This window comes from Orbicella faveolata, unplaced genomic scaffold (assembly GCF_042242905.1).
Source record: "Orbicella faveolata isolate gen_17 unplaced genomic scaffold, um_ofav_v1 contig_1, whole genome shotgun sequence".
Classification (NCBI taxonomy): domain Eukaryota; kingdom Metazoa; phylum Cnidaria; class Anthozoa; order Scleractinia; family Merulinidae; genus Orbicella; species Orbicella faveolata.
The window spans coordinates 15,350,001-15,375,349 of NW_028301536.1; the positions used below are offsets into that span (position 1 = coordinate 15,350,001).

Sequence of the window (25,349 nt, forward strand, 5' to 3'; positions counted from 1 at the left end):
CAATGGGCTAGGAATAACCGACCCTTGAAAAGAATACGTTCGTGCGCGGTTGGTTGTTTCTTCTAAGTTCTTATTGTTCGATAATTGATAAAAGGTTAGAGTGTTAATGTAAACTAATTCCCGTTAAAACAGACATTGATGTCATATTCGATCACGTAGCCACTGTCATGGTATGGTGAGCTTTAATTTACAGAATTCTAAATGCGTCAAAAAGGCTAGGACTGCAAAGCTCCCGCCTGCAAAATGCAATGCTACTGGGCTCAAAGACCTTGCTCTAGGGCTCCATCAGACATTTGTTTGAGGGTTCCAGGCTCCACTGTATAGTAAAATTTTGACATACACGAATTCCATTTTTAAAGCTGGAATCAAAGTTAGGAAAAAAAATCTGTCATTTCTCACTTCAAACTCAGCTTTTGGTAATAATCTTGGGCAAGTCACGAGGCTTTTTATGTCCTCTTTGCGTTTTTCTTGGTGTCTCGTGATAACATTTATCAAATACCTCAAGGTCAACACCAAGGTCATGGAGCGGATCAGACTTGCATGACACCCTGACATAATCAGACGAAGTCAAGGCCAAGTTTGTTGCAGGTCAAGTTTAATCTGATCTCGATTGAAACACAGAAAAGCACAGAAAAGTACAAAAGAAACAAAGAAAATCAAATAACGGGCATAGTCTGGGGTGGAAAAACAAGAGAAGAAAACCTCTTGCTTAACCGCAAACGAGGAATATTTCCGTTGAACATTTAAACAGACCATAACTTTAAAGAGTTAAAAACGTTCCAAGTGTAATTTATCTTAACTTGTTTAGTGCTCGTCGACAGATAATGCTTGTTTTAGTGACCGTGATTTCCAAGTAAAGACTGTTGTTTTTTGTCAGTTTGAAATTTAGAACTCGTAATTAATGACGCAATCAGCTCAAATACCGTGACCTTGCCTTTTGAAATTATAAACAATCAACCAGCTAAAATTTTGATCCCTGCATTGTTAGGAAAATGTGCAAAAACTAGGAACGCAGACAACTCTTTTAATTTTATCAGTGTTAACTTAAAAAAAAAATACCACTGAAATGCACCGGAAGCTTCAACATCCCCCTCGGACTACCCCTCAGAAATTTGAACTTTTGAAGTAGTAGTAGTAGTAGTAGTTCAAATTTCAATCCTCTGGCCAAAACTGGTGTTCAGTTGTCCGTGACATTTAGTGACATTTAGACCCGGGGGGGGGGGGTTACTTCCAGAAAAATTGAGTGGGGGTGTGCGGCCCGCTTCCCAAAACCCTTACCCTATTTATGACCAAAATCTGCGATATTCCCTACCCTATTTATGACCTGACCAAAAATTCGAAACCCTATTTATGACCTGACCCTTAAATCAAAACCCTATTTCAGACCTGCGTTATGATTGGTTCCCTAGTTCAGACCAATGTTAAGTTACCATGATATAATTTGTGAAGGGCTTTTGTTGTTTTTCTTTTCAATAATGATGAAAAAGTGGCTTCATCTTAAAAACTTACCATATGAAGGCTAGATTGCAAAGACCACACCCTATTTATGACCAAAATCAGTTAAAATCTATACCCCAAAACGGCTGAAAAACCATATCCTTTGGGGCTGCACATACCTATATAGCCTATATAAGGGAGTACCCCCCCCCCCCGGGGCATTTAGAGCCCTTGCCCTCGAGACATACGTGGCAAAAATAACTTAATATTTTCCACCTTCAGAACGGAAGGAAGCAGGATATTTGACTTAGAACGATACATTTGAAGGTCCTTTATTTCGAGCCAGAAGATTAAAAACATGACATTGCGTAACAAAGTAAATATAAGAGTTTGTATGGGAATGTAACAATCGTTTCTAGCAGTTCAAAATACGGGAAATGAATGAAATAAAAAAGACTTACTTCGACGGCCCCAAAATGCCACAGAAACACAAATACCACAAAGAAGAGTCAAAGTACGTCGTTTTTATTGAATTTCTTTTCAATGTTTCGAACTTGTTACATTCCTGTTGGAAATTCGCTGTTACACAATGTCACATAACAGGAGGTTGGAGTGCCTGTGGTCAAATTCCACCCCTGGGAACATCGACAACTCAAATACCCAGGGTGTGCCAACAGGAATGTTGATGTCTCTGAAAATTTGATCGATAGATTACCCGGCACAAATGATAAGCCCAACAGAACTTGTTCTCTTCTTGCGAGGGCTCAGTTCCAAATTATTTTGACCTTTAATAACACTGAAACTCGACAACTCAACCTTTAAACAAGCACAACATTAACAAGTCAAGGCTGGTACCCTTTATTTTAATTTTGTCGTCTAAATTACCGAATGTTTCTCAGATTCGTTCTCATTGTCTCAACGAAACCCGATGCAAGACATGCAAGTATACAGTGCGCTGAAGAAATTACATTTGGATTCCTTATTCTTATTTCTTCTGATCCAACAGCAAGGATTGGAAGTAAAGAGACATTGCTCAACCCAACGCAAGAGGTGTGATGTCACGCAATCATAGCCCAATTTTATTTTAGTTGATGGGAAAAAAATGAAACTCCACAAAATAACTAGCGACAGCTTAACATGTGGACATGAATTGAAATGGTACTGCTGTTTACTAGTTGGGAATATCAATCGTCTTTCCTTGAGACGAACTTCCTCACCTCATCCCTATATTTTAGTACAGTCCTTCAAACGCGTGAACTTCAGAAAAACAAAAACAAAGAAAAACAACCTATTTCAGTGGACGTTTGAACAAAAACCATGGCATCAATTCAGGAGATAATATCATGCGGAACTTAACGCCTCAATGCAATCAAGTTTTCAAAGCAATCTTGAAAAGGGAACTTCATTGTTCCCTGCACTTTTCAATGGGAGTTTAACAGTTCTATTTGCACCTCAGGTTGTCGTTAACACTGTTGCCTTCGTTGTAATTTCACATAAGGAATTATACCTGTAATGAGATGGAAAATTTCTGCGAAGGTTGTCGCTTGACTACGAATTGTATAAGAAAGGAGAAATGGGGGAAAGTTACATAAACTGGGAGAAATGTTCCAAATACTTCGGTTAGCGATGTTTTTAGTCATGGTCAATATCTAAAACAGATAAACAAAGTGAATTTGAAACTGTTTTGTCATTAAATCCAATCAGCTTGACATTAAAACGCCATATCGTTCAGATATCTTCAGTGGTTTCACTTACAATCGTATTCAGCCTTTTCCTCGATTGGAACAATCTTATTGTACATGAGAACGGAACAAGTTCTATTCTTGATAACTGTATACATTTAAAAAAATGTATAAACCTACTCTTATTTCCGAGAAAGACAACACGGGTCGTGAGTTTGTGAAAGCTTGGCGTGAATCCACAGTCACGAGATGAAACAAATCATATAAAGTAGGTAAAGCTATTGTTTCACTTACGGATATTTCAGATGACTTTAACCCGACTGTATCCTTCGAAAACCACCCCAGTATCACGTTGAGTCTGCTGTGCTGCCGACGCTGATCCCGTGCGCTCATTGCTATTTATATGTGTTTATCGAGTTAAGACGAAAATCCTCTTTTCTATTAGTTGACAGATGACAATCACCGATTTTTATCTGGCGGAAGATGCATCAAAACAGGTTGGAAGGGAGTCCCGGTCGTGAACCTTTCAAGTGCATTACCAGAGAGTTAAAAAAAGTCACAAGATTTTTTTTGGATCCAGTGAAGAAAAATTTTCCTTTAATTTTTTTTCTTTGCTTCTAGGTAATTGAGGATTTTGCCGTCTCTATTATTCCCGAGTTACACGAGTGTTTCGACGTGATGCTCTCGTGCAATCAACAAAGTTACTGTCTTGGGTGTGCTCTTTACCATGTTTACAACAAACAAGAAGTTAGAAATTGAAATATCAATTACAACAGAGCTTTTCATGCAAGCTGCTCGTGACTTCAGTCACGTGACAACCTTTTTAAAGAGTTTGCATCGTTCTTCGTTAATGTTACGCTAAAAGCTTTAGGGTCTTTAAAATACTGTATCGATTTCATGCCTAAAGAAGGTTTGAAAAGTAGAGCTAGATAAGGATCGAGTTGACGTTTGGTTTCTTTGTTTGACGAGTTATGACGTTGGAAACCTCAAATATATAAAACCGAACAAAAAACAATCCTGTATTGCGAAATTGTTTCCCACTCAGGGGATGTTTCACAATCGTCATGGAATTTTACCAGGCAAAATTCCGATTCGCTGTGAATTAATATGACGTAACCCGAACCATTTTGATAATGAAATATTCCTGCCAATAACAAGATACCTTCTTTTCAAACCCGGCTCAAAATAAGCCCTAAAAACTCCTTTAGATCAGAAACAATTAGCCAAGTATTCACTGACGGCATTAAAAGTTGTGTTTGACACTGACCTATGGAAGCGTTGACACTTATCTTCAGTTTTTGCTTCTAACTTACTATGAGCTCGTGCTCTAATTCTTGGGACCTGGATTCTAATAACAGTCGTCTGACTGATTTGACCGGGAACAGGTCGTGGCCCCTCGATCCTGACGGGAGATATTTTCGGAAATTTCCGGTCTTAGCCTTGTATCTGACGCTGCAGAGCGTAAAGTGACCGCTCAATGTAAGCATGGTTTCAAGTTAAAGGAAGCCAAAAGTGCTAATTATCTGTGCGATAGAGGGAGGGGAGATGTTGCAATTGTTATGTCAAATAAACAGGAGAATTTTATCAGTTTTTACTGATATTTAACAATTATTCCACAAGCGCGCTTTATAGATATAAAATGGTAAATAGCTAACGAGGCGCGTAGCGCCAAATTGGCTATAATCATCTTATATCCAAGAAGGGCGAGTGGAATTAAAAAAAATATAGAAAACTAAAATAAAAGAAAATATAAACGCCCCCAAAATTTACGCGTAAGCTCATCATATTTGTAGAACGTGGTATAATGGCTCATAACCCATGATGGCTATGACCAGGCAATGACAGTATTTTAATACAACTTTAATCCTCAACTGCAATACTACGTTTTAAAATGTCCAATGAAAGATTTGTTACTGGCCGTTAATTAATAGCGTCGTTCCAGAAAACTTTGAACTGCACTGTGTTCAGCGTTGGGTGTGGCCGGCAGAACAGGTTTACGTATTTTCATTTTATGTAAAAAATAAAAAGCTCCATAACCTTGCAAATTACTGACAGTTTGCACAGTCAAATGTTTATGAAATCCAACGCCAACATTCACTCTCACTCATTCAATCCTCTTCGTGCCCTTGGGCACATAAGGCCATTATAAGGTGCCAACAATAATGCACTTCAAGAGATCATCAAGGTACTCAACTTGATAATCTCTTGTGCAGTTATAATGCGAACAAGATCATAATCTCTTGTGCCAAGAAAAACCTTTATGACAGTACAGGGACCGCGCAGGGGTAAGAGCTGGGGCTTAAGCCCTCCCCCCTTGTTTCAGTAACGAGATAAATTAGTGAACAATAAACAAAGCAACAAAGGAGTTGACTATATACGAATTTATAAGAATTATTGGTAAACTTGTTCACGTCCTGGAGAAGATGTGACACGACGTATATTACAAATTTCTCTTCTACGCTTTTTTACTCAGTTAAAACCTCCTGAGGCAGAACTAATGTTGTCAAGGAGAAGCGCACATACAGGCACCCGTTTTTCCACATTAACTCTTACTCGTAGTGCCATTTGGTCATTTCACGCTTTAAACACGCCCAGAGGAAAGCTTTTGATTTCTTGTCTATGTTATTACAGGATATGAAATTGAACTTTAAAGACCGCCGGATATGCGTATAAAAAGCTTGTAACTGTCTGAAAACATCGCTTTATAAACGCTGGAAGTTTGTGATTTTTTTACACCTGCTAGCAAGGCATTTCCGGTCATTTTAGGGGACTTAACATAGAAGATATCAAGGGAGAACATGGCTCCGCTCCCTCTAACTGGCAAACGCGCTGGGGCATTCGTGTTCAACTCCCCTCTCTCCCTACTTGAGACCTTGATGCACGGGCCTTGTATGAAGTAACCGTGAGGTAGTTCATATAGGCAGAACGAAGAGCTCAAAGAAACTCAAAACCGAGCCTTTCGTATTTTATTGAAAACAATAAAGTTGAAGTGCTCTTTCGCTCAATAATAAAGGGTGCCGTGATTCATTGATACTATCGCTTGCCACGCAACTGTGTCTCTCCTGAAAATTCAAGCCCCAGGCTTGAAAAATTCACATCCTAGGCTGTCACTCGAAAACTCAGACCTTAAAAATTAATACTCTCTTGTATTTCGCCGGAGAACTCGCACCCTCTGCGAGTCTCAAATACAGACCGAGTTCAGAAACTCGGCTAAGTGTATTTTGCAAAACGAGATGGAATGCAAATATATTTTTCACACAGTCACGCAAAGCTAGTTCCGTTTGGTTTTTGAGCACGTACGAACCACCATGTGTTATGTAACAAGGGAGAATGAAATATCGCAACGATATTGTATAAACAATGCGTAAAAAAATGCGTCTTTTACTAAAAACATTTTGATGTCTGAGTTTGGAGACAGCTTGCTGGATCGAGGGCCTGAGTTTGAAACATCCGAGATCTGAGTTTTTCAGGTCTGAGGGTGTGAGTTTTCGATACACCACCACTATGCCTTCTGCGATATCGATTTTCAGTACACACTGAGATCATTGTCGAGGTCAAACTCGGCCTTGCGACCTCTTTTGACAAACTGCTATTCTTGTTCAAGGTAGAAAAATCATCGAATTTTCTTTTTCTTTTATATTTTCTTTTTTATTTATATTGCCCTTCCTTACTGTTGACGTATAAAACAATTTTGCAAGACCATGGCCTAAGTTTTCTCACAGCCCTCAAATCATTTAACGTTACCTTAAGTCTACTTGACCCAAGTGTTTATAGATACAACTGAGCAGAGCGTGTTCACCATCTGTTCTCCGATTATTACTCCTCGGCGAGGGCAAAGGGTTTGCCCAGGAGCAGAACACTCTGAATTATGACCCCACGCAACCCTTGCTAACCCGGGTGCTAACCCCATCGTTGACTGCATGACGGTCAACGGTCATCGTGTTAGCCCACCTCGTCTCTAAGTAAGGGAAACAGAGAAGACTGTAACTAACCTGGTAATGACTGGCTTCCTACAGTTCAAACGTCTAGGGATATACGTAGCGTGTTAATTTTACTTCGCTGTGTGAGTGCAATTTGATGACAAAGTAGAGTATAGTGATCCAAGCTGAAAAGGAAGATGCGAGCAAAGCCTTTGGACTTCACTTTCTGAGATCTTGCGTGTACGACCTCTGTTAGAACTCACAAGTTACGTCAGAAGAAAATATTAAAAAGCGTTTGTGCTTTCACAGCTCAGGGTAAATAATACCACACAATAAGGTAATTGACACTGAAGCTCCTCAACAGAATACAAGGCCACTCATTTATATACATGCCACTGAATAAATGGCACAAAAGGCTGTTACGTCACGTTCTCTCAAACGTCCCAAGAACGTCGCGCGATTGAGTCGGAGCAAGATGAGCCTATGATATATGACTGCGTCATGATTGAAATACGCTTTGACAACAGGTGTTATCATCGGAAATGTAGACTGATGGGCAGTCTACATTACAGAGCATCTTAGGTCAACGCCAGTAGAGCCACGCTTTTCAAACAATAAAACCCTCTTTTATCAACTGTCACTAATTGTGACCACTTGTGCGTATTAATATCACGTATGATCGCGCGAGAGGCAGTAATTAGGCAGTGACTACTGAATAAGACAGTTCATAACCTATTTTATCGTAGTTTTCTTTGAGAAGCTGTGAACACTCTGTTACAGGATACACTACCCCTCTCTCTCCGTTTTCGCGCACCTCTGACGAGTTCTTTCTGCGCAGTTGCGCAATTCAGTACAGTTACACCAAGGGACATTAATTGAGGCAGCCCGAGTAACAATATTTTTCAACTTTGAGAAACTAATACACGATTATAAAAATCCAACAGAAAATCGATCTTTACATGTAAAAGGAAAAAACTGCATGGACAGCAATTCATCTTCAAAATACACCATTCAAGCGGTGTTCAGGGCAAACGGCTAATTTCAAATTTTTTTTCGTTTCTTGTTAGCTGATTGTACACCAAAATGAGATTTATGTTTCTTATGAAGATGAATGCTTTTCTCTGATTTTTGTGTTCGATTGATTTTGTATTAGAGGAAAAGAAAACATCACAGACAGTTTTTGACGTTTGTCGTTTAGGCCATTCTTATTACATCTATGCAAACTCTCCCGGATAATCCAGGAGTCTCCCAGATACAGACCGAATCTCCCGGTCTCCCGTACGGCTCACAAAATCTATCGTACAATACGAAGGAAAGTCCATAAAATACATTTTTCATACACATTTTGGCCGACTTTTGGCGTTTTTCTGGTGAACACTTTTGGATATTTCACGTATTTTTGTAGTTGAATTAGAGGCGCTCTACTTTGAACAACTTTTTTTAGAGTTGGCGATCTTTCGAATGTCGATTTTTTTTCTAGGTTCGCATTACTCACGAAGCAACACAGATAATGCCCTTAGTCCTATAAGAACACTCAGTAAATTATCTTGTTTTAAGTTTCAAACAAAGTAAATCAGCCGCCGATGAATTCGCTGATATTTCGAGCGCCAGCGAAGGGCCAACACTCGAAATCACAACACGAGAGCGGCGAATTTACTTTTATGTGGCTGACAACAAATTTATTAACGCGCAAGCATTTTAAGAATACTTTCGCTGATACGTGTGACGCATTTTCCTGTTATTGGTTTTGGTTTATAATCCATATTAGTATCACCCAACTAGTGGACTAATGCAAATCCTGCATTTTGATTGGCTACGCTACTAGAGGACTATTAGCAATAGTCCTCGAGTAGCGAAATTGGCGCAATCAAACGTGACGCTTTCTTTCGTTTTATTCCCAAATAAATATTTCTTCAACTTGCATTTGCTAACTTTATTATTGCCTTTTCTGTCCGACTAGTTGGGTGATACTAAAACAATTAGACCCGTAGCCCGCAAGGGCTACGGGTCTAATTGTTAATTCATGAGAGATTGATGAATTCGTTTCATTTCAAACAGTTCGTCAACGTGTCATGATGTCCAGTGGCCTCTCCCTTTCCACCACCAAGTTCATACGCTTGAAGAGTCAAGAAACCTCTTGAATACAACTGTCAGCTCCAAAGCAGTTTAAATATTGGTGAGTACCTATTCCTGCATATTCCTGAACATTTATACGTCAAATTTGCCGTCTGTCGAAATTTAAATTCGCTCGTTGAAGTTTACACGCGGCGAGCTTTCGAAATTCAGAACAGTGCTCCTGGACTTAAAATGAATTGACTGAGCTGAGCTGGACGGCAAGACTCCGCGCCAGAAAAGCAATTTTGATAAGGAATATTTTGTTGTCAAATTTTTGCTCTTGCAAAATAGTTTTCAGTGACCACGTGTTGAATTTTATATGTCGGCATTCTGGACGTTATCTTATGATTTTTTTTTTTTTTGAATTGGCGTTTATTACGTCCATTGTTAAACTTACGTAACTAAATTCAATTGTATTTTAATGAAAAAAGACCGTCTTACTGGCAAAGATTGTTATAACTGGAGTTTACTATTTATCCGAGTTTGCGAGTTTTTGTCATAGCGAAGTTCTCGGCACTGAGAGTTTATTGGTAATCGTATTCAAACGTTCTTGTTTCATTTTAGCGATGATCTAATCATGTTTTTTTTATTTCTTTCTTGTATAGAAAAGTAAAGACGAGATTGAGAAGACGCGGGATGACGGAAGAAAATTCATTGCTGGAGAAGATAAGACTTAATCATAAAGATACTAGCTGCAATGTAAAATAGTGGCTTACAAGAGAGAGAAAGTTCGCTCCATAATTAATGCCTTGAAAATCATGTCATTTTAAACCTCATTTTCCTTTTGGAAAATTCGAACTGGATCGTCTTGTTCTCAAAAATGCTCAAAAATACTCATTTACTCCAAATTGATAGCTCGAGCCACTATTTTACATAGTTAAGGGGAAACATGTTGAGGTGGCACTGCATTTTGATAGCTTTTTCAGTACCTCGTTCAAAATAGCAAATCTCTTTAATGATTAGCATAGATTTCTTACAGTATCAGTGCTGAGAATACGGAAGTACATCAAGTCATCAAGACAGCATCTTCTGAAGGAGAATTTTCTTTATTTTTGACAACACAATGACATCGCAGAAACGAATTGTCTTGATTATTTTTGAAAAAAAATTTCCCGTGTTGTCGCTGTTTGGGATTAAGGGGTAGATATTGGGACTATCGAGTGCCACTTTAACATTCCCATGGAAACGGAGACACACGAGAACATGGGAACGTATAAACAATAAAAAATAAACTCGGTTGGCCAAGAAATAAGTCCTCTTTCTAGTCGTGATTGGATAAGATTTTTATTCATTAAATTGCTCTTATTATTTTTGTTGAAATCGAAGATAAAAGAGTACACGAAGGATACCAAACGTGCCCATGTTCTCTTCAAGTTGTAATTCTGGGTGTAATCATTACGTATGTCTGGTTCTTAAAAAGCTTAAAAAGATCAAGGAAATCTATTAAGTACTAGCATCGTCCAAAAGAAGTCGCCTTACGATTGGCTACCTGGTTCGCGGTGAGACGTAAATACCAATTCGTATCGAATCAAATTTTATATTTTATAAATACCGTACAATTTGTGGAAATCAATTGTCTTGATTGCTAAATTTCATGTGGCCAAAAAATACCGATCGATATATTTTCTATTTCTTTTACAACTTGTCGAGTTTTTCATCGCAAATTTGCAACCTATGAATTACAGAAAACATCGTGACTTAATTGAATTCTGTAATTTAGACCACGTTGTCCTACAAACTGTTCACTTGCAGAAATTTGCATGATTTTCATCCAAAACCAGTCAGTGAAGTTTATTTTGAGATAAATTATTTTTGGAACTTTTTTCAAGGTCTAAGAAAAAAAATATTTTTTTTAAATTGGTTTTCAGTTGTAAGACTTCATGTAATTAAAACTATATTGAAATTACTAATCTTCACGCCAAAATCTATCAGATAGTTTTCGGATCAGCTTGTTTGGCTGCTGTCGTGACTAAATAGGTACAAGTTTCTGATAATTTCTTGAAGCCTTTTTCCAAAATGAGACTTTGCTGTTTAGAAAGCTTTTTTTCTTTCGAGCATAAAAACGACACTTTAATTTTTTTCTTTGACAATTCATGAATACTTCTCATCGGTAATTTTACACGGAGGCATTTTAGTTTCATACAAATGTTTCGATAAAAAGCGATTATAAATCAATTTCGGTGCTTTATCTGTTTGGCTTTTGTGTAATTTTCGTGGTTCATGTGATCTCTTGGAATGTCCAGATTCTAAACAAATGTTTGATGTTAAACAAAAACGCTGCTCAATTTTAATGTTCTTTGAACCAGACGTTTCGTAATGATATTAAGGACTTAGTTTAACCTGTTAAAAGCAAGTTTGGAAATAGCATTTCTCCTTACTTTTTGCCCCACATTTTGTTAATCTTAGTTCGGATAATTTGGTAGTTTTGTCTCAAAACATCCCTTAGTCGATGGTTTCTATATTCTCGTTACCTCTCTCTTGACATTTTGATGATCTTGTAAGGAGAAAATCGCTGTTTGCCATTCTTGGGTTTTAAGATGTTAAGCTTGGTTGTTTAATAAGACAAGATAACAGAGCGAAACGAGGACGCGAAATGAAATCGGAGAAGAAAATTGTTAACTAACTTTGGCATAATTTTTTCCAAAACGCTCATATAACAGGGTCGGGTTGAAATTGGCAGACATTCGAATGGTTTTAGCTCTGTATCATGTCTTGTTTTACAAACACTGTCCTTTATTTTGTCGAGTGAAACGGTCGAAAGGACAACATGGCAATCTATTACAGAGACTGAGATATTTTGATTTGCCCAACGTGAAAAAATGTATAATCGATTAAAGATTGAAGTAAAAATTTTCCAAAATACATCGGTCGGGTTTTCGTTGAACGGTTGTGAAAGCGGGCGGATTTATTTTCTCTAATTGGTCACAAATTAATTTATATCTTGCCATGTAGTACTTGTAGACCGTTTCGCTTTTTTCCCGCCATTTTGAACTATGTGTAAACATGGCGTTGAACAGTGTTTGTTTGGTAATACGATGTCAAATAATTTCCGTGAAGTTTAATTTCTGAATTATTCACAGTCTGTAGACTTTGGATATTTGGCAAAATGTTTTACTGGTATCTTTGAGGAATGAAGCTGAACTGGAAAGCGTGTAATTGAGTTTTCATACGTTTGTAACAATTGGCTGGATTTTTTTCTCCAAAATATGATTTAATCTTGCACAAAAATGTTGGAAAACTTTAAACGCAGTTACACGCTTTCCAGAACAGTTTCAAACCTCATAGTTGGCCGGTAAAATATTTTGTCATTTATCTTAAGTCTTCAGACTGTGAATAATTCAGTTATTAAATTTCACAGAAATTATTTGACTTCGTATTACCAAACAAACGTTGTATATCTCGCCATGTTCGCACATCGTTCAAAATAGCGGAAAATGTCTAGTTTGTTGTATACACCATCTTGAAAGAAATTTTTACGAATGAACGGTTATATTCAAAAATTGTAATAGTTTTTGTGCGTGATGGTGTAATAAGTTTTTTGGGGAAAAAGTTTTCAGTTTGACTCCTTATTGTTTTTGTCTTGAAAATGTTGTCAGGGGAAACGCTGTGCAAATTTTCTTAAATTTCCCGCCAAAAGTCTTAGTTTTTGGACGAGAAATTTCTTGTCACACCTTGTAATTAAATTTAACTAATTTTTAATTAATTAATTAGTTACTTATCGCAAAACAATACAATAAAATGAAATGAAAACAGCAAGTGGAGGTTCTTATTGTGTACATTGTCTTAACATTGTTAAAAATATTAATACGAATGACAATAAAAATACTACAGCAAATAGAAATCAATTACACACGCGTCTTCAATATAACTTTTATTGCCTTTTCAATAATATAATTAAAATTCACTTACAAACAATTTGAATAAGTAAAAAAAAATTTTAAAAATTGCGCTTTTAAAAGGGCCTGGAAACTAGTCGGAATGTAGGCTATCTCTTTTACTATTTTTTGACTATGTAGGGTTGCCGAATAGAAAAAAAATTCTGCGCTTTTGAACAGAGTCTAGCCAGAAATCAAACATATACTTTGACTTTTGATGGGAAAAATTCTACAGAGTGCAAGATTTTTTCCGCCAAAAGACTTAGTATAAATTTGACTCAAAACCAGACACCATTTAAAATTGCAGACTTTTTTTTCCAAGAACAATTTTTTTCTTTCTAAGCCCTTTTAAAAGCGCAACCTTTCAATAAATCCAATACTTCCTTGAAAACAGGTAAGATTTTATTAAATTCGTGAAATTGATTCTAGACAATTATACAGTAATTTCGTTGAGTTGTTTGACTTAATAAAGATTACTGAATTTAGTTTAACGGGTTTCGTGAAAAAGCTGACAAGCCTACCAGGCTTGAAAAATCTTATCGCAAAAAATTAATCGAGATAAACGAATATCAGCTATATTGCGTTCAAAGCGACGGACTTGTAATTCAATCCACTGCTTGCTCGAAAACTAACAAGATTTTACTAAACCCGTGAAATAGTCACAAAAGCTCCGATAATTTCTTTGGGCTCTAGAGTTTTGTGAAATACAGTCTTGTAGCAAGAAAACCTATCGTGATAAATCTAAGTCTACCTCGTTTATGATACATGATCCACTGATGAAACATCTAAATGACGCAGTTTGGTTTCCTTTGCTTCTTTCTCCATGTTAATGCTGATGCCGGGTGATGTACACTGGAGATGGCAGCCTGAAAGAAATATCAATACAAAGACAAATTAAACATACGAAAGCACTAAACATTGACAATTGTACATATATGAGTTTACATAATGACTTTAAGAACAACTTTGAGCGCAAAAAAAAAGCAACACGAAATAATAAGGCCCGGCTAGATTACAATATTCTAAAATTAACCTTTATTTGTAGGGTTTAAGCTTGGCAAAACGGCACGCTCAAAATTCCACGGGTAAAATGTCGCCTACAACACTGGCAATATTTGCATTTTTCTTCTTTACGAGGATGAATTTAAATTGTCTCTGATCTTTAACAACTAGTGAAAGCAAACATTGTAGCTTGACACTTTTGAAGTAAACGTTATATAATTTTTCCTGACGCTTCTACCAAACGAATCGCAAGACTTAAAGTTTGTTTGTAATCCAAAATGTTGTTCAGTACATTACTCGCGCGAACAAGCGAAAACCGTTTTCACCTATTAGACTTCAGCGTCATGCATTTCTGCTTTTGAATGAAGTTTAAAACCAAAGGGGCAGGGCGTGACAATTACAATTAAATACATGAGATTGTTTTGTTTTTTCACCTTGATCTGGCAACCCTACAAAAAGGGCTAAATCTGACAAAATCCTGATTATGTTTACAAAAAAATTAAACTGTTTTTATGAATCTTACTCTACGGCTGAAAATTTAATATTTCCACTTTGAGAGCTATTAAGTATTTCAAGAACGTTTGCCAGTAACATCAGAAATCACAAAAAGAAATCAACAACATGCATGTAGGCACACAAGGCGTGCTTTCTGAATGCTAAAAAACGTGTCATTGGACTGTCGAGTACTGGATTTTCAAGGATGTGAAAAATTCAGTGCATGATAGAGGAACAGATATTTAAGTAGAGTTCCAAATATTAATTCTTAGATTAATGCAATAAGTGTTCTTGGTTATGAGGAACAGCAGAGAAACAGTTTGAGAATTTATGACGTACACTGAATAGCGATAAGCCTTGCGTTTTATTGAAAAAAAAAATCTGGCGAGCTGGCCCGTCATGATTTGTGCTGAGAAACTTCCGCGTCAAGTCAAGTGGATGATGATTTTTGCAAATGCAGCATCATAATATTTTTCTCATCTTGCAAACACGGTCGGCTTTGGCGACATTAATGGTCCCTTTCACATTTAAATTTCCGCGTTATCAATCTCTCTTCTCATCACTTGCTTTACTCAGCGTCCTTAGTCAACATACAAATTCTTGTTACTGGTTTTAAATTTCTAATAGTTTTGCTAAAAGTCAACGCAATTTCTTTTTTTGGGATCATGTTCTCAATTCGCCTAACTATTCCTTATAATTATTAATTTTTGAGACCGCGAGAAGAAATATTAAGCTGATCACCCATGAGGCTAAATGGTAAAGAAGAGAAATTGATTGTTGATCCAATTGGTTTCCTCATCCCCCCAAAAAATATGCTTCAACAACGGTACCCCAGGGATTGTAATATTAATGAATGTTTGTATACCCTACCCCTGAGGGGCTAGGATATCTGGCCACATTAAAATTGTTTCTTCAATTTCTTTTCTGCCTGCATTGTGTGCCATTATTCCTCGACAAGTACAGGTACTATGAAGTAATTAATAACCCCTCCAACCAAACACAAAGAAAAGTGAGACTCACCGAGTATGGGATCCAATGTCTATATTTGATTTCGTTCTTCTTTCTTTTCTTCTATCTTTGTATCTAGTGAGAAAGAGCAAGTGTTTTAACCTTTGTGCGGCCAAGTGTTCTCTAATACGTTTTACAAACTCCAAAGTTCAAAAGAGTCATCACACTTTTAAAGTTTCAACCCTGCAGGGGGAGTTTCGACAAATAAAGGCAAGGTTAAGTCTGAGTCAGGCCAAGGGATCAATACTGCTGCAACTTATCCCAGTTTCTGAGGCATTAACTGAAAAGGAGCATTTCTACTCCCCCCTGGATGGGATGCTAGTCTGTCACAGGGTTAAACCCCGGCATTAAATTCACCCAGAACCCATTTGTACACCTAGTCGGAGAGAGGCACTGTGAGAGTAAAGTTTCTTACCCAAGAACATTATTAATGCTATGACCCTAACCACTAGTTCAAACCAAAGACTGCATGACCTGCAGTCCAGTGCCCTAGACATTAGACCAGCGTCTTTCTCATTTTCCACAAAACAAATGGCAACTATTTACATACCAAATTTGTCATGATCGAATCAAGAAGATATCAGAGTTGCATTGTACATAGTGCCTCATTATTTGTAGAGAACAAAAACAATATCCTTTTCAAATACTTTTGTAACATTCAAATGATTCTTGTTCATTATTTTCTGTAAGAAGAACAACAAAAGACAGGCCTGTGAAGATATTTTGTACCTTCTAGTAAAAAATGATTTTTTTAAAAAAAAATTGGTACTCTGGAAAAGATGGAATCTTCTTCACTAAGAACTTCACAAAACATATCGCCAAACTAAAAATGCATATCTTACCTTAAATTATATTTGATGCAAAATTCAGAGGGTGGTTTAATTTTTATGCCCTTAGTCAATATACAAATTCCCCTTATTTATGTACATAGTATTGCTAATATCAACAGAATTTCTTTTTGAGATCACTTTCTCAATATTCTCTTTAACTTATAATTTCTTCACGATTATGTTTGATACTGTATTTTTTTAAATCTTAATTTTAGAAATGTTAAGCTGATCACCCATGAAGCAACATAGACTGTTGCTCAACATTAATTGGGTCCCTTCCCCAGCAAAAGAATAGTCATCAACAACAGTACTCCATTGTATAAGGTCAGTGCTACAAACCAGTTTGTTTACACAGATTCCTCCCTTCAAGTATAATGTAGAGTGTAATATATTTACTAGATGCTTCGTTTTGCGTGTTTGATAATAATTTGGTACCACATGAAAAAATTTTAAACTTTAAATTTTTAAAGCTCCTTTAACATGGCTACATTAATCTCTCCTACTGATTTTGTTCAATTTTCCAAAGAATCTGTTGCAAGTGTTTGATTTTCTTTATTGAATCTGGTTGCCTGACATAGCTAAGATGCAACTATGATACAGTTATTAGGCAAAAGTATGAACTAACCTGGCTAGTGCAATGCCCTCTCAGGTATTCCATCCATGTACACTTCAAGATACCCCTTCATGTTTGGCTTAGCTTGCATTTTGTCCTGCTAGCAAGAAAAAAAAGGCAATAACATTAGGAACAGTTACTGTAACTTTTTAGAAGACAACAATCCATGAAAGAAGCTTGCACCAAGAGCTACTTCATACTTCTATAATTTGAGTGAAACAGAGAACTAAACACAAGCTGTTAATGTAATGACGGCACAGTGAAAAGTGAAAAAAGTTACAACTGTGTTTTCCTTTATTTTTCTGGAAGTGTTTCTATCAAGTTATAGAACCACTCAAGAAAGCGTGGGAGAATTCAAAAATGTAGTGGAAAATCTTGCCTGCAACTTGTGTTCCCTCAGCATTTGTCATTAGGGGAGGGAGGAGGGTAATGGGCCAATGCACAGTCATTTTGCATCAGGTCTACATTTTGTACCCAGTCTGGAACAGTCTGCAGTCTGCAGTCTGCACTTTGTACCTACTCTGCAGTCTGCAGTCTGCATTTTGTACCAAGTCTGCATCTTCTACCCGGTCTGCAGTTTGGGGCCTGCATTTTGTAGCTGGTCTGCAGTTGGTGATGGACAGAACACTGACCCCTAGTCCATGGACTATCCTAATGGACTACTCAAATGGACTACCCTAAAATGGACTATCCCTAAAAAATACTATTTCAGATGAGTGGTATGTTAAGAAGCTGCGATTATATACTTACACTGCATGGAGGATGCTTTTCTTTTCGTTCCGCATCGCCTTCAGCCGCCATTTTGAATAACTACACTGAATAAAACAACCGCTGTACACAAAAAGTGTAGACTCAAATCAAATCAAATATTCGGTGGACAACTCAATCTTGCTCCCATGTGATTCAGTAGCTCAGTCTTTCTTGAACAGACGAAATGATCTTCAGGATGTTACTCATGATTTGTTTTGCTTGTTTTGTGCCAAAAATTATGGCACAGAAGCCGCTAGTCTTCTGGAATGAGGATAAAGCTATGGGACAGCAAAAAATTCCAACAACTACGCTACAAAAATTCAGAGTGGAGTGGAAGCAGTATTATTCTTGGCTGGCCTGGACTATAATTATGTGGAAATTTTTGTGGTTTTGTGAGACTCAGTTCAAAATGGCGGCTGAAGGCGATGCGGAACGAAAAGAAAAGCATCCTCCGCGCAGTGTAAGTATAAAAATCGCAGCTTCTTAACATACCACTCATCTGAAATAGTATTTTTTAGGGGTAGTCCATTTTAGGGTAGTCCATTTGGTTAGTCCATTAGGGTAGTCCATGGACTAGGGGTCAGTGTTTTGTCCATCACCTCTGCAGTTTGCAGTCTGCATTTAGTACCCAGTCTGCAGTCTCAGCATTTTGCACCGAGTCTGCATTTTTGTAACTAGTCTGCAGTTTGCAGTCCGAATTTTGTTCACAACTTTAAGCTGAAGTTTATCTTTCAGAGTCTTTCTAAGCTGTCAGAAAATTTTACAGAACTCGGATCTCAGCTACCAGCTAAAAATTGTTTCATTTCTCAGCTGACAGTTCATTTTAACCGATTCTCGGCCATCAGTTAAACCGGGTTAAAGCCAATCCTTATCCCTGACATTCTTGGCGTCATTTTGAGTTTCATTTTGACGTGCCAGACAAGCCAAACTTGGTCTTTTTGACGGAATTCTGTCCATTTTTCCCGTTTTCTTGAGCAGCATTACATAATTTCTCCTTTTTAAAAAATTCCATTTGACAATTTTAGATTATTATCTTACCAGAATGACGATGCTTTCAACCGGGAAACTCAACCGCGTCTTTTCAGAATGGCGGGCGGCTGAGCCGCCATTTTGAAAATCTCCAGGAGAAGGCCCTGGGGACGAGGTTGCCGGGAAACGGATCTGAGATGGCGACGTTATGACGTCATTAAAACGTAATAAGATGACGGAGCGAGAGTTAAAACTTCGTTCTGCAGTAACTGAGTAGAAATAATGGAATTTTGAGAACCCCTTGATGGTACATTCATCAAGTCAATCTGCCGCTTTTGATATTTCCTTTCAAGATAGCAACCTATTGTAGTTTTACCATAACTGACATACCGTAAATCCTCGAATTAGCGCCTCCCCCCAAATAGGCGTCCCCTTCAAATGAGCGCCTCTCCTATAGGCCAAAATTTAAAGTAAGCGCCTCCCCTCGAAGAATCGCCCCCTTCCCCTCCCCCTACGGAAAAGTACTAAGACAAGAAAGGATGTACAGCCTTGGTCATTTCAAGAGAAAATGAGGTCATGGCCTCTTGGTCATTTTCAATCATAAGTAAATGGTTACCGACTCATTCAAGCACTGCACATTGACCGTCGCAAAGGATGGCAGTAAAGATCGGCTGATATATCGCCTAAAGCCCAACAACCTTATGCAGTAGGTCTAGACCGGCTAAAGGGGTTATATTATGTAGTTCTTCAAGAGAGACAGGATCCTTCTGAGACTTCTGAGGGAGTGACACATACATACATTGCAAAAAGAAACCGATCATAACTGACCACGATTTGGGAAAAATTAAATAAGCGCCCCCTCGATTAAGCGCCTCCCTCGAATAAGCACCCCTCGTCTTCTCCTAAATTTTAAATAAGCGCCCCGGGCGCTAATTCGAAGATTTACGGTAAGCAAAAAAGAAGATTGAACTCACAAAAATTTCTGACCTTGCAATACAAGCAAAGTCAGTCATTCAAAACTGAGTTCATTTCGTTCTACAGAAGTAAAATTCAGAGTTTTGTAACCCTATTCAATATGATATCATTAATGAAACTTTAACCAAACGTTCTCATTTGTCGCAATCATTGAAAACCACTCTTTCGAGTTAAAAAACTAGCCTGGTACAAAATTGCAAACTTAGAGTGCTTGTCAAACGGAACAACGAGTGCTGAAGTACTGAGATAAATACTACAACGTCTAAAACGAAAAGCAAAGCGGATGTACAGCTAAGTAAGTTACCTCTTGTAGAGATACGGCCCAAATCAGTTTATCTCGGTCTACCGATGCCATGCGCTCATTTCACCAGAGGTTGCAACATCAGTTTGTGAAGCGGCAAACAACGGGATTACTTCAGACGAATAGGTTGCTCTAAGAAACTGCTTGATACAGAGGGAAATGTTTTCGAAAATTCAGTGCTTCCATTTTGCATTTCTTGTACAAACCGCGTGCAAAGGTGACATCAAAAATTGAATAAAATTAAAAGGAAATTTTAAATTCAAATGAATTCTACGAATAGTGATTTGCATATTGGCACCCCAGGAAGATAAGGCGCACCCCGGAAAAGAATGAAAATGCTAAATGAAAAACAAGAGACCCTCTACAAAATAAATTCTGGACTCCTAATAGGAGTTAACTGCGCGCATGTAGAGGCGCGGGGGAAGGAAGGCGGAAGGTCAGCTGTGTTGCCTGGTTCTTGATGGAAAAAAGAGTCGAGCTAGAGTGTGATGGTGGGTTGGGTGGGGGGGTCGACAATTCGGGCGTTACGTTTTTCAGAAAGAAAGGTGGCAGGCTCCATCGATCACTCCTCTCGAATTCGCCACTGAAGAAATGCAATGGACTATTTAGAAATGGATGGTCCGCTCAAAGTTCGTGAGAAACGGTAACAAAATGAAGTTTGGAATCACAACATAACTTATCGGAATTCAGCTTTGTCTGACTCGCTTATGTTTGAAATATTTTGTGAATACAGTTTATTATATGGCTAGCTCCGTGAGCGCGCAAGATGAATCAAATCCTGCGCTGTGATTGGCTACCCGAGCGGGCGAGATGGAGCTATCTTGCCCGCTCGGGACTACCCGCCATGTCCCGCAAGAAAAATTTCCCCGAAAGCCATATAATAAATCCTTTATTGACCAAGCTTGTTCGGTCAAGATGGCTGGATATTGGCCTTGTTCTTTTTTTGCGAGTTTATGGACCTCGACTCCGTCTCGGTCCATAAACTCCCAAAAAAAGAACTTGGCCAATATCCAGCCATCTTGACCTCACACTTAGTCAATAACTCATATATATTTTTCTTTGACTACGTTTTGGAGTCTTGTTGAGCCGGGGCAACTACAGGCTATGAGCGTCCCTGACCAATACAGAAAGAAAACTTTGTGGACTGGGGCTAGGTTTGGAAGTCAGCACAGTAATTCGATTTTAATTCTGATACACAACTGGTCAGATTGTTCAGTTTATTTAGTTCTTCATTTCAAACTGGTTATTAAAGTAAATCACGAGATCACATGTACAGTAGAAGTTACGTTTAAGAAAAAAGATCCTTTAATTAATTCATTATCACGATTTTTAAAGGGGGCCAGGAGGGGGCCTTCGCCTTATTTGCCATCGGCGGTTTCAATGAATTTTGGAACACGGGATTTGGCTATAAAGTCAAGTTATTTTTAATATCCCTTTCTTCAACTTTTCCAGTCACGCAGATTTTACTGCCTATGGCAAAAATATTTGTAGCCTTTATAACACATAACATTCTTGCATTTTGGAGGACAGCATATTTACACAATAACGATATTTTATCGGTGCTTTATCTTTTGGTAACTTATCTTCTATCCTAAATGGCCGCCATGGATTGAGTTCTATTAAACTCTCCTATTCAATCCCAATTATTTGGGTGGGGAACTGGCGGGGTGGGGGGAGGGGGGGAAATTAGGTAGTAGGGCTTCTTCTTTTCCTATGCAAAAGTTGTTTTAGAAGATTTCTCCGGTCGTTTCTCCCTGTAGTCTTCTCCATACCACGCGATTAGACGTTTCTTAGTGTCCCCTGGGATCCCCTGATATTGTCGATCGTTGATTGTCACATTAGAGAAGCCATTGAACCATTCCTCTGGGGAGGGGTACATGTCAACAAAACGTCTCTCCTCTGTGTTGTCGGCGATAGGAAAAAGCTTTTTCATCTCGAGTAAAATTTTCTGATCAAACAGAATTTTGCTTTCTAGGCTATCTCCCTCAAAATATTTGTCAGTGTTGACATCAACAGACGCAGCGAAATAAGGATACACCCGACTCATAGGGGGCTTTGCCTTCCAAGCGACGCGATATTTGGATCCAATGTGGGTTTGAAGAACAATAAATCTTGAGTAGTTATCGTTGTCCTTTTGGCGAACAGCCAAATCGATATCGTCCGAATATGGGATGATCGCTCCAGACCTTGCTGCGCCAAGCAGAGTTCCATACGTTGCGCGGTACTCCATTCCAATTTCGTCCATTGCTTTAACGGTCGCGACTAAAAGCTTGTCCATAAGAACGTCACAGCAGATCGGAAAGCCATCGGTGACGAGTGAATTTGACGATCGCGCAGCCGTCGGCTTTTCGGGGCAGAGCTCGGCGTCGTCGGAGCACTTGGTCCACTCTATCTTATTCGGCAGCACAATGCGTAGAATTGAGTGGAACTGGCCTAGTTTTGAATAGTCTGCGAACTCTTTACTGCCTTCTAAGCTGCCCCTATCAATGTAATTCAGAGATTGGCCCAAATAACAGTTGGATAATTTCGCTATTTTCAACGTTCCTTTGGATCTTATAAAGAAATCAAGATGGCTCAAACTTCCGTAGTCTGATCTCCACCTCAATTCTAGAAAGTGCTTTTTGCGAATCAGAAATGCGTTCTCAGTGATACTGCACTCCTGATATTCCTCGCCCTGTTTCGCACCTTGAAGTTTGTGAATCTTTCCCGAATTGCGAATGACCAGCGTCCAGTTTTTCAATAGGAATCGGCAAGCGCTTTGCTCGAGCAACTTTTTGCTTTCATCCGGTCCTTTTATTTGGATTTGACTAGTTACTCCAGTCGCTCCATCGAACTCTGGGTGCTTATCAAGAAAGCCTGTCAGCGTGCGTACAGTGTCTCGATCGCTAGGCGTAGACAGACCACCAATACCCTCACGCATTTGCTTTGAATCCAACCCATGAGGAACAATCATTACGTATTTCACGACCTCGCTTGTTAAACTGATCTCCATTGATTCCTCGGGCTCGTAATTTGAGCCGATAATTCTAACAGAGGCTGTGTAGTCAGATAAGTTGCTTGTTTGAACGTGGCCAAAGAGTTTGTCTACTAAAGGAGAACTGGACGAGCCCTGAGTCAGAAGATACCACAGGTTCCTCACGCAAAGACACAGGATCACCACTATAAGTGTTAGGGACACATAGTGCCACTTTTTCAGCATTGTGAAGGCTCTGATTTGTTGGCGTTTGGCCTGTTTGAAGATAAATAGTATTAAGAAATAAATTGTTTGCAACAGTTGTTTCCAAGCGCCAAAAACTTCATTCTGCCTTGTAAGGGAATACGGAACGGGGAAGTGGGAGAAGTCGGGAGAAAGATAGGCGTCAGGGGATAGGGGACATAAAACAGGGGACTGGGAACTGTGGAGGATGGACAGAGGAAAGGCAGTAGGGGCCCCGGAGGTAGGGGATCGTATGTTACTTAAAACTACAAAATTCATGCTAAAGACAATTCGATAGACTGTTAACAATATCGAATCCTAAATGCCAGTTTACCCCAATAAAGGTACGATCGTACTGTCGTAGATTTTGACGACTTTGAAAACTCTCCCCAGCTTGCGCTCGCCTTGCAAAAACAAGATGGCGGCCGTTTGAAGTTAAAGGTACACGTCAGCGAACATTCAGGTATATGAAGGTCTGTTCTAATGACTAAAATAAAAGTTAGACGCGTGCGACAGAGGCGGCAACGAACGGTTTCACCCGCGTATACCACCCCATTACAGGAATTACGGCCTTACGGAACACGTGCAGCGCCGGGGTGTAGCGCTTGGCCAATCGAAAAGACCCCTAACTTTAACTTACCTCGATCGAGTTGCTATTCTCGGTGAAAGTAAGCAGACGACAGATCGACTTAGATCCTGTACATTCAGTGAGAGAATTCTATAAATTGAAGTCGTATCATGGCAAGTATTAAATCAAAACGTTGAAATTTTCAGAAGCGCAGATATCGAGCACAGCTGGGAAGTCGTATGACGAGGACTGTCGGGAACGAAAGTCGAAAAAACAACGTTTTATGTCACGTACGTTTCTAATTAAACTTGTCACGGTGTGACACCGTGACATTTACTTTCGTCTTTATAGAGGAATATTCCTTCCTTGACGATCGAAGTGAAGAAATGAAAAACCACTAGACCCATAGCGAAAATTATTAGTGAAGTTCATTGAAATGTCCTTTCTTATCCTTGTAATTTTTATAACTCGAAATCTCAGAAAATAAGGAGACAACAACGAACAAATTGAAGTGCCAGCCGACAAGACAGTACCTATAAGTCCAACAAACACGTATCATGTTCCCGACAGCAACCTACCCGTATCTGAAGAAACATCTTGAAAAAATTGGCCAATTTTATCGAATTTGTGGTTTGCAATTTGAGATCTATCCTGGTCTCCATCCTTGCATATTTAGGATTATTCAATTTGAAATTAATTTATCTTCTCAGAAGAACACGGCTTTATATAACTTGACAGCTTCTTTATATCTCCTGTACTAAATAATGTGTCCACGCTCCTTTCGCGCGACAAGATATTGCGTGACTCGCGCACGTGGCTTTGTCAACCACCTGTCACAAACGTACAGGTACCACGTGGTCGGACAAAGCAACTGGCGGGAACATGTGCTGTTTTTGTCAAATCTTTGTTAAAACACTCAAAGAGTTCCCGATTCTTATAATCTAATCAAAAACGAGCACACGCCTCAACGAGCGCTGCAGGTTGCGGGTACATTGCTAACATTATTTATTACACGTTTGGTTTGCGGTTGCACAAAATTTCGGATGATTTTCATATCGGACAAAGAAGTGTCCGAAAATAAAGCCGTCCGAAATTTTCCAACGTTCGAAATTTTAGGCGTCCGAAATATTTACAATACAGTAATAAGCTTTTACGTAGCTCCAAGACCCTTGATTTACTTTTTGGAAGGAACTCTAGTTGACAAACTGCTTGAAATACATAACGTTTACGTCAGGAAACAGTTAAACTATCATTTTCAGCGCTGTTGTTTTAGTATAATTCGAGTTTTTTTACGTGTAAATTTCCTTTAGCTATGTTTCAGCAAAGTGTCCGGAATTTTTGTCCGAAATAAAACGTCCGAAAGTTTTGCAAGTAAGGTATATATTATGTTAGTTGAAAAATGCGGGCGCAACGATTCGTGGGTAAAATCTTAAATTGCTAACAATCTCCTTTTAGTCAGCCAAGAGAGCGAAAGATCCGGTGGCGTAAATGAGCGTACCAGCCGGAAGAGGCGATGGGAAGGGGGGCGGGAGAGGGGGGAGGGGGACCTGGGGAGAAAGGCCGAGACTTCCGACCCATCTGTAACTGTTGGAGGTCCAACGTCCGACCGAGCA

At 38.7% G+C, this 25,349-nt stretch overlaps 2 protein-coding genes and 1 long non-coding RNA gene across 4 annotated transcripts in view; all 3 read right to left on the reverse strand.

Annotated features, from left to right (window-relative positions):
- LOC149118207 (uncharacterized) overlaps window positions 1-3,547 on the reverse strand; it is a 10,363-nt gene extending 6,816 nt beyond the window's left edge. The window contains exon 1 of the mRNA XM_089291622.1: window positions 3,414-3,547. The gene's annotated coding sequence lies outside the window, so the exon portion shown is untranslated. The remainder of the gene's footprint in view (window positions 1-3,413) is intronic.
- Window positions 3,548-13,010: 9,463 nt separating this feature from the next.
- On the reverse strand, window positions 13,011-18,886 carry LOC110049055 (uncharacterized). Of its 2 annotated transcripts, none has more exons than XR_002296707.2 (4): window positions 18,766-18,886; window positions 16,990-17,074; window positions 15,547-15,609; window positions 13,011-13,895 (listed from the first exon to the last, which is right to left on the reverse strand). It is a non-coding gene; the product is annotated as an uncharacterized LOC110049055 (long non-coding RNA). The 2 variants fall into 2 exon arrangements; XR_002296706.2 differs by having other exon boundaries at window positions 16,990-17,077.
- Window positions 18,887-21,172: 2,286 nt separating this feature from the next.
- Window positions 21,173-25,337, reverse strand: LOC110049579 (uncharacterized). The gene is made up of 2 exons (XM_020755386.2): window positions 23,809-25,337; window positions 21,173-23,201 (listed from the first exon to the last, which is right to left on the reverse strand). The coding sequence occupies exon 2, from the start codon at window positions 23,169-23,171 to the stop codon at window positions 21,684-21,686; it is 1,488 nt and encodes a 495-aa protein (XP_020611045.1). The 5' UTR covers window positions 23,172-23,201; window positions 23,809-25,337; the 3' UTR covers window positions 21,173-21,683.
- Between the last annotated feature and the right edge of the window lie 12 nt (window positions 25,338-25,349).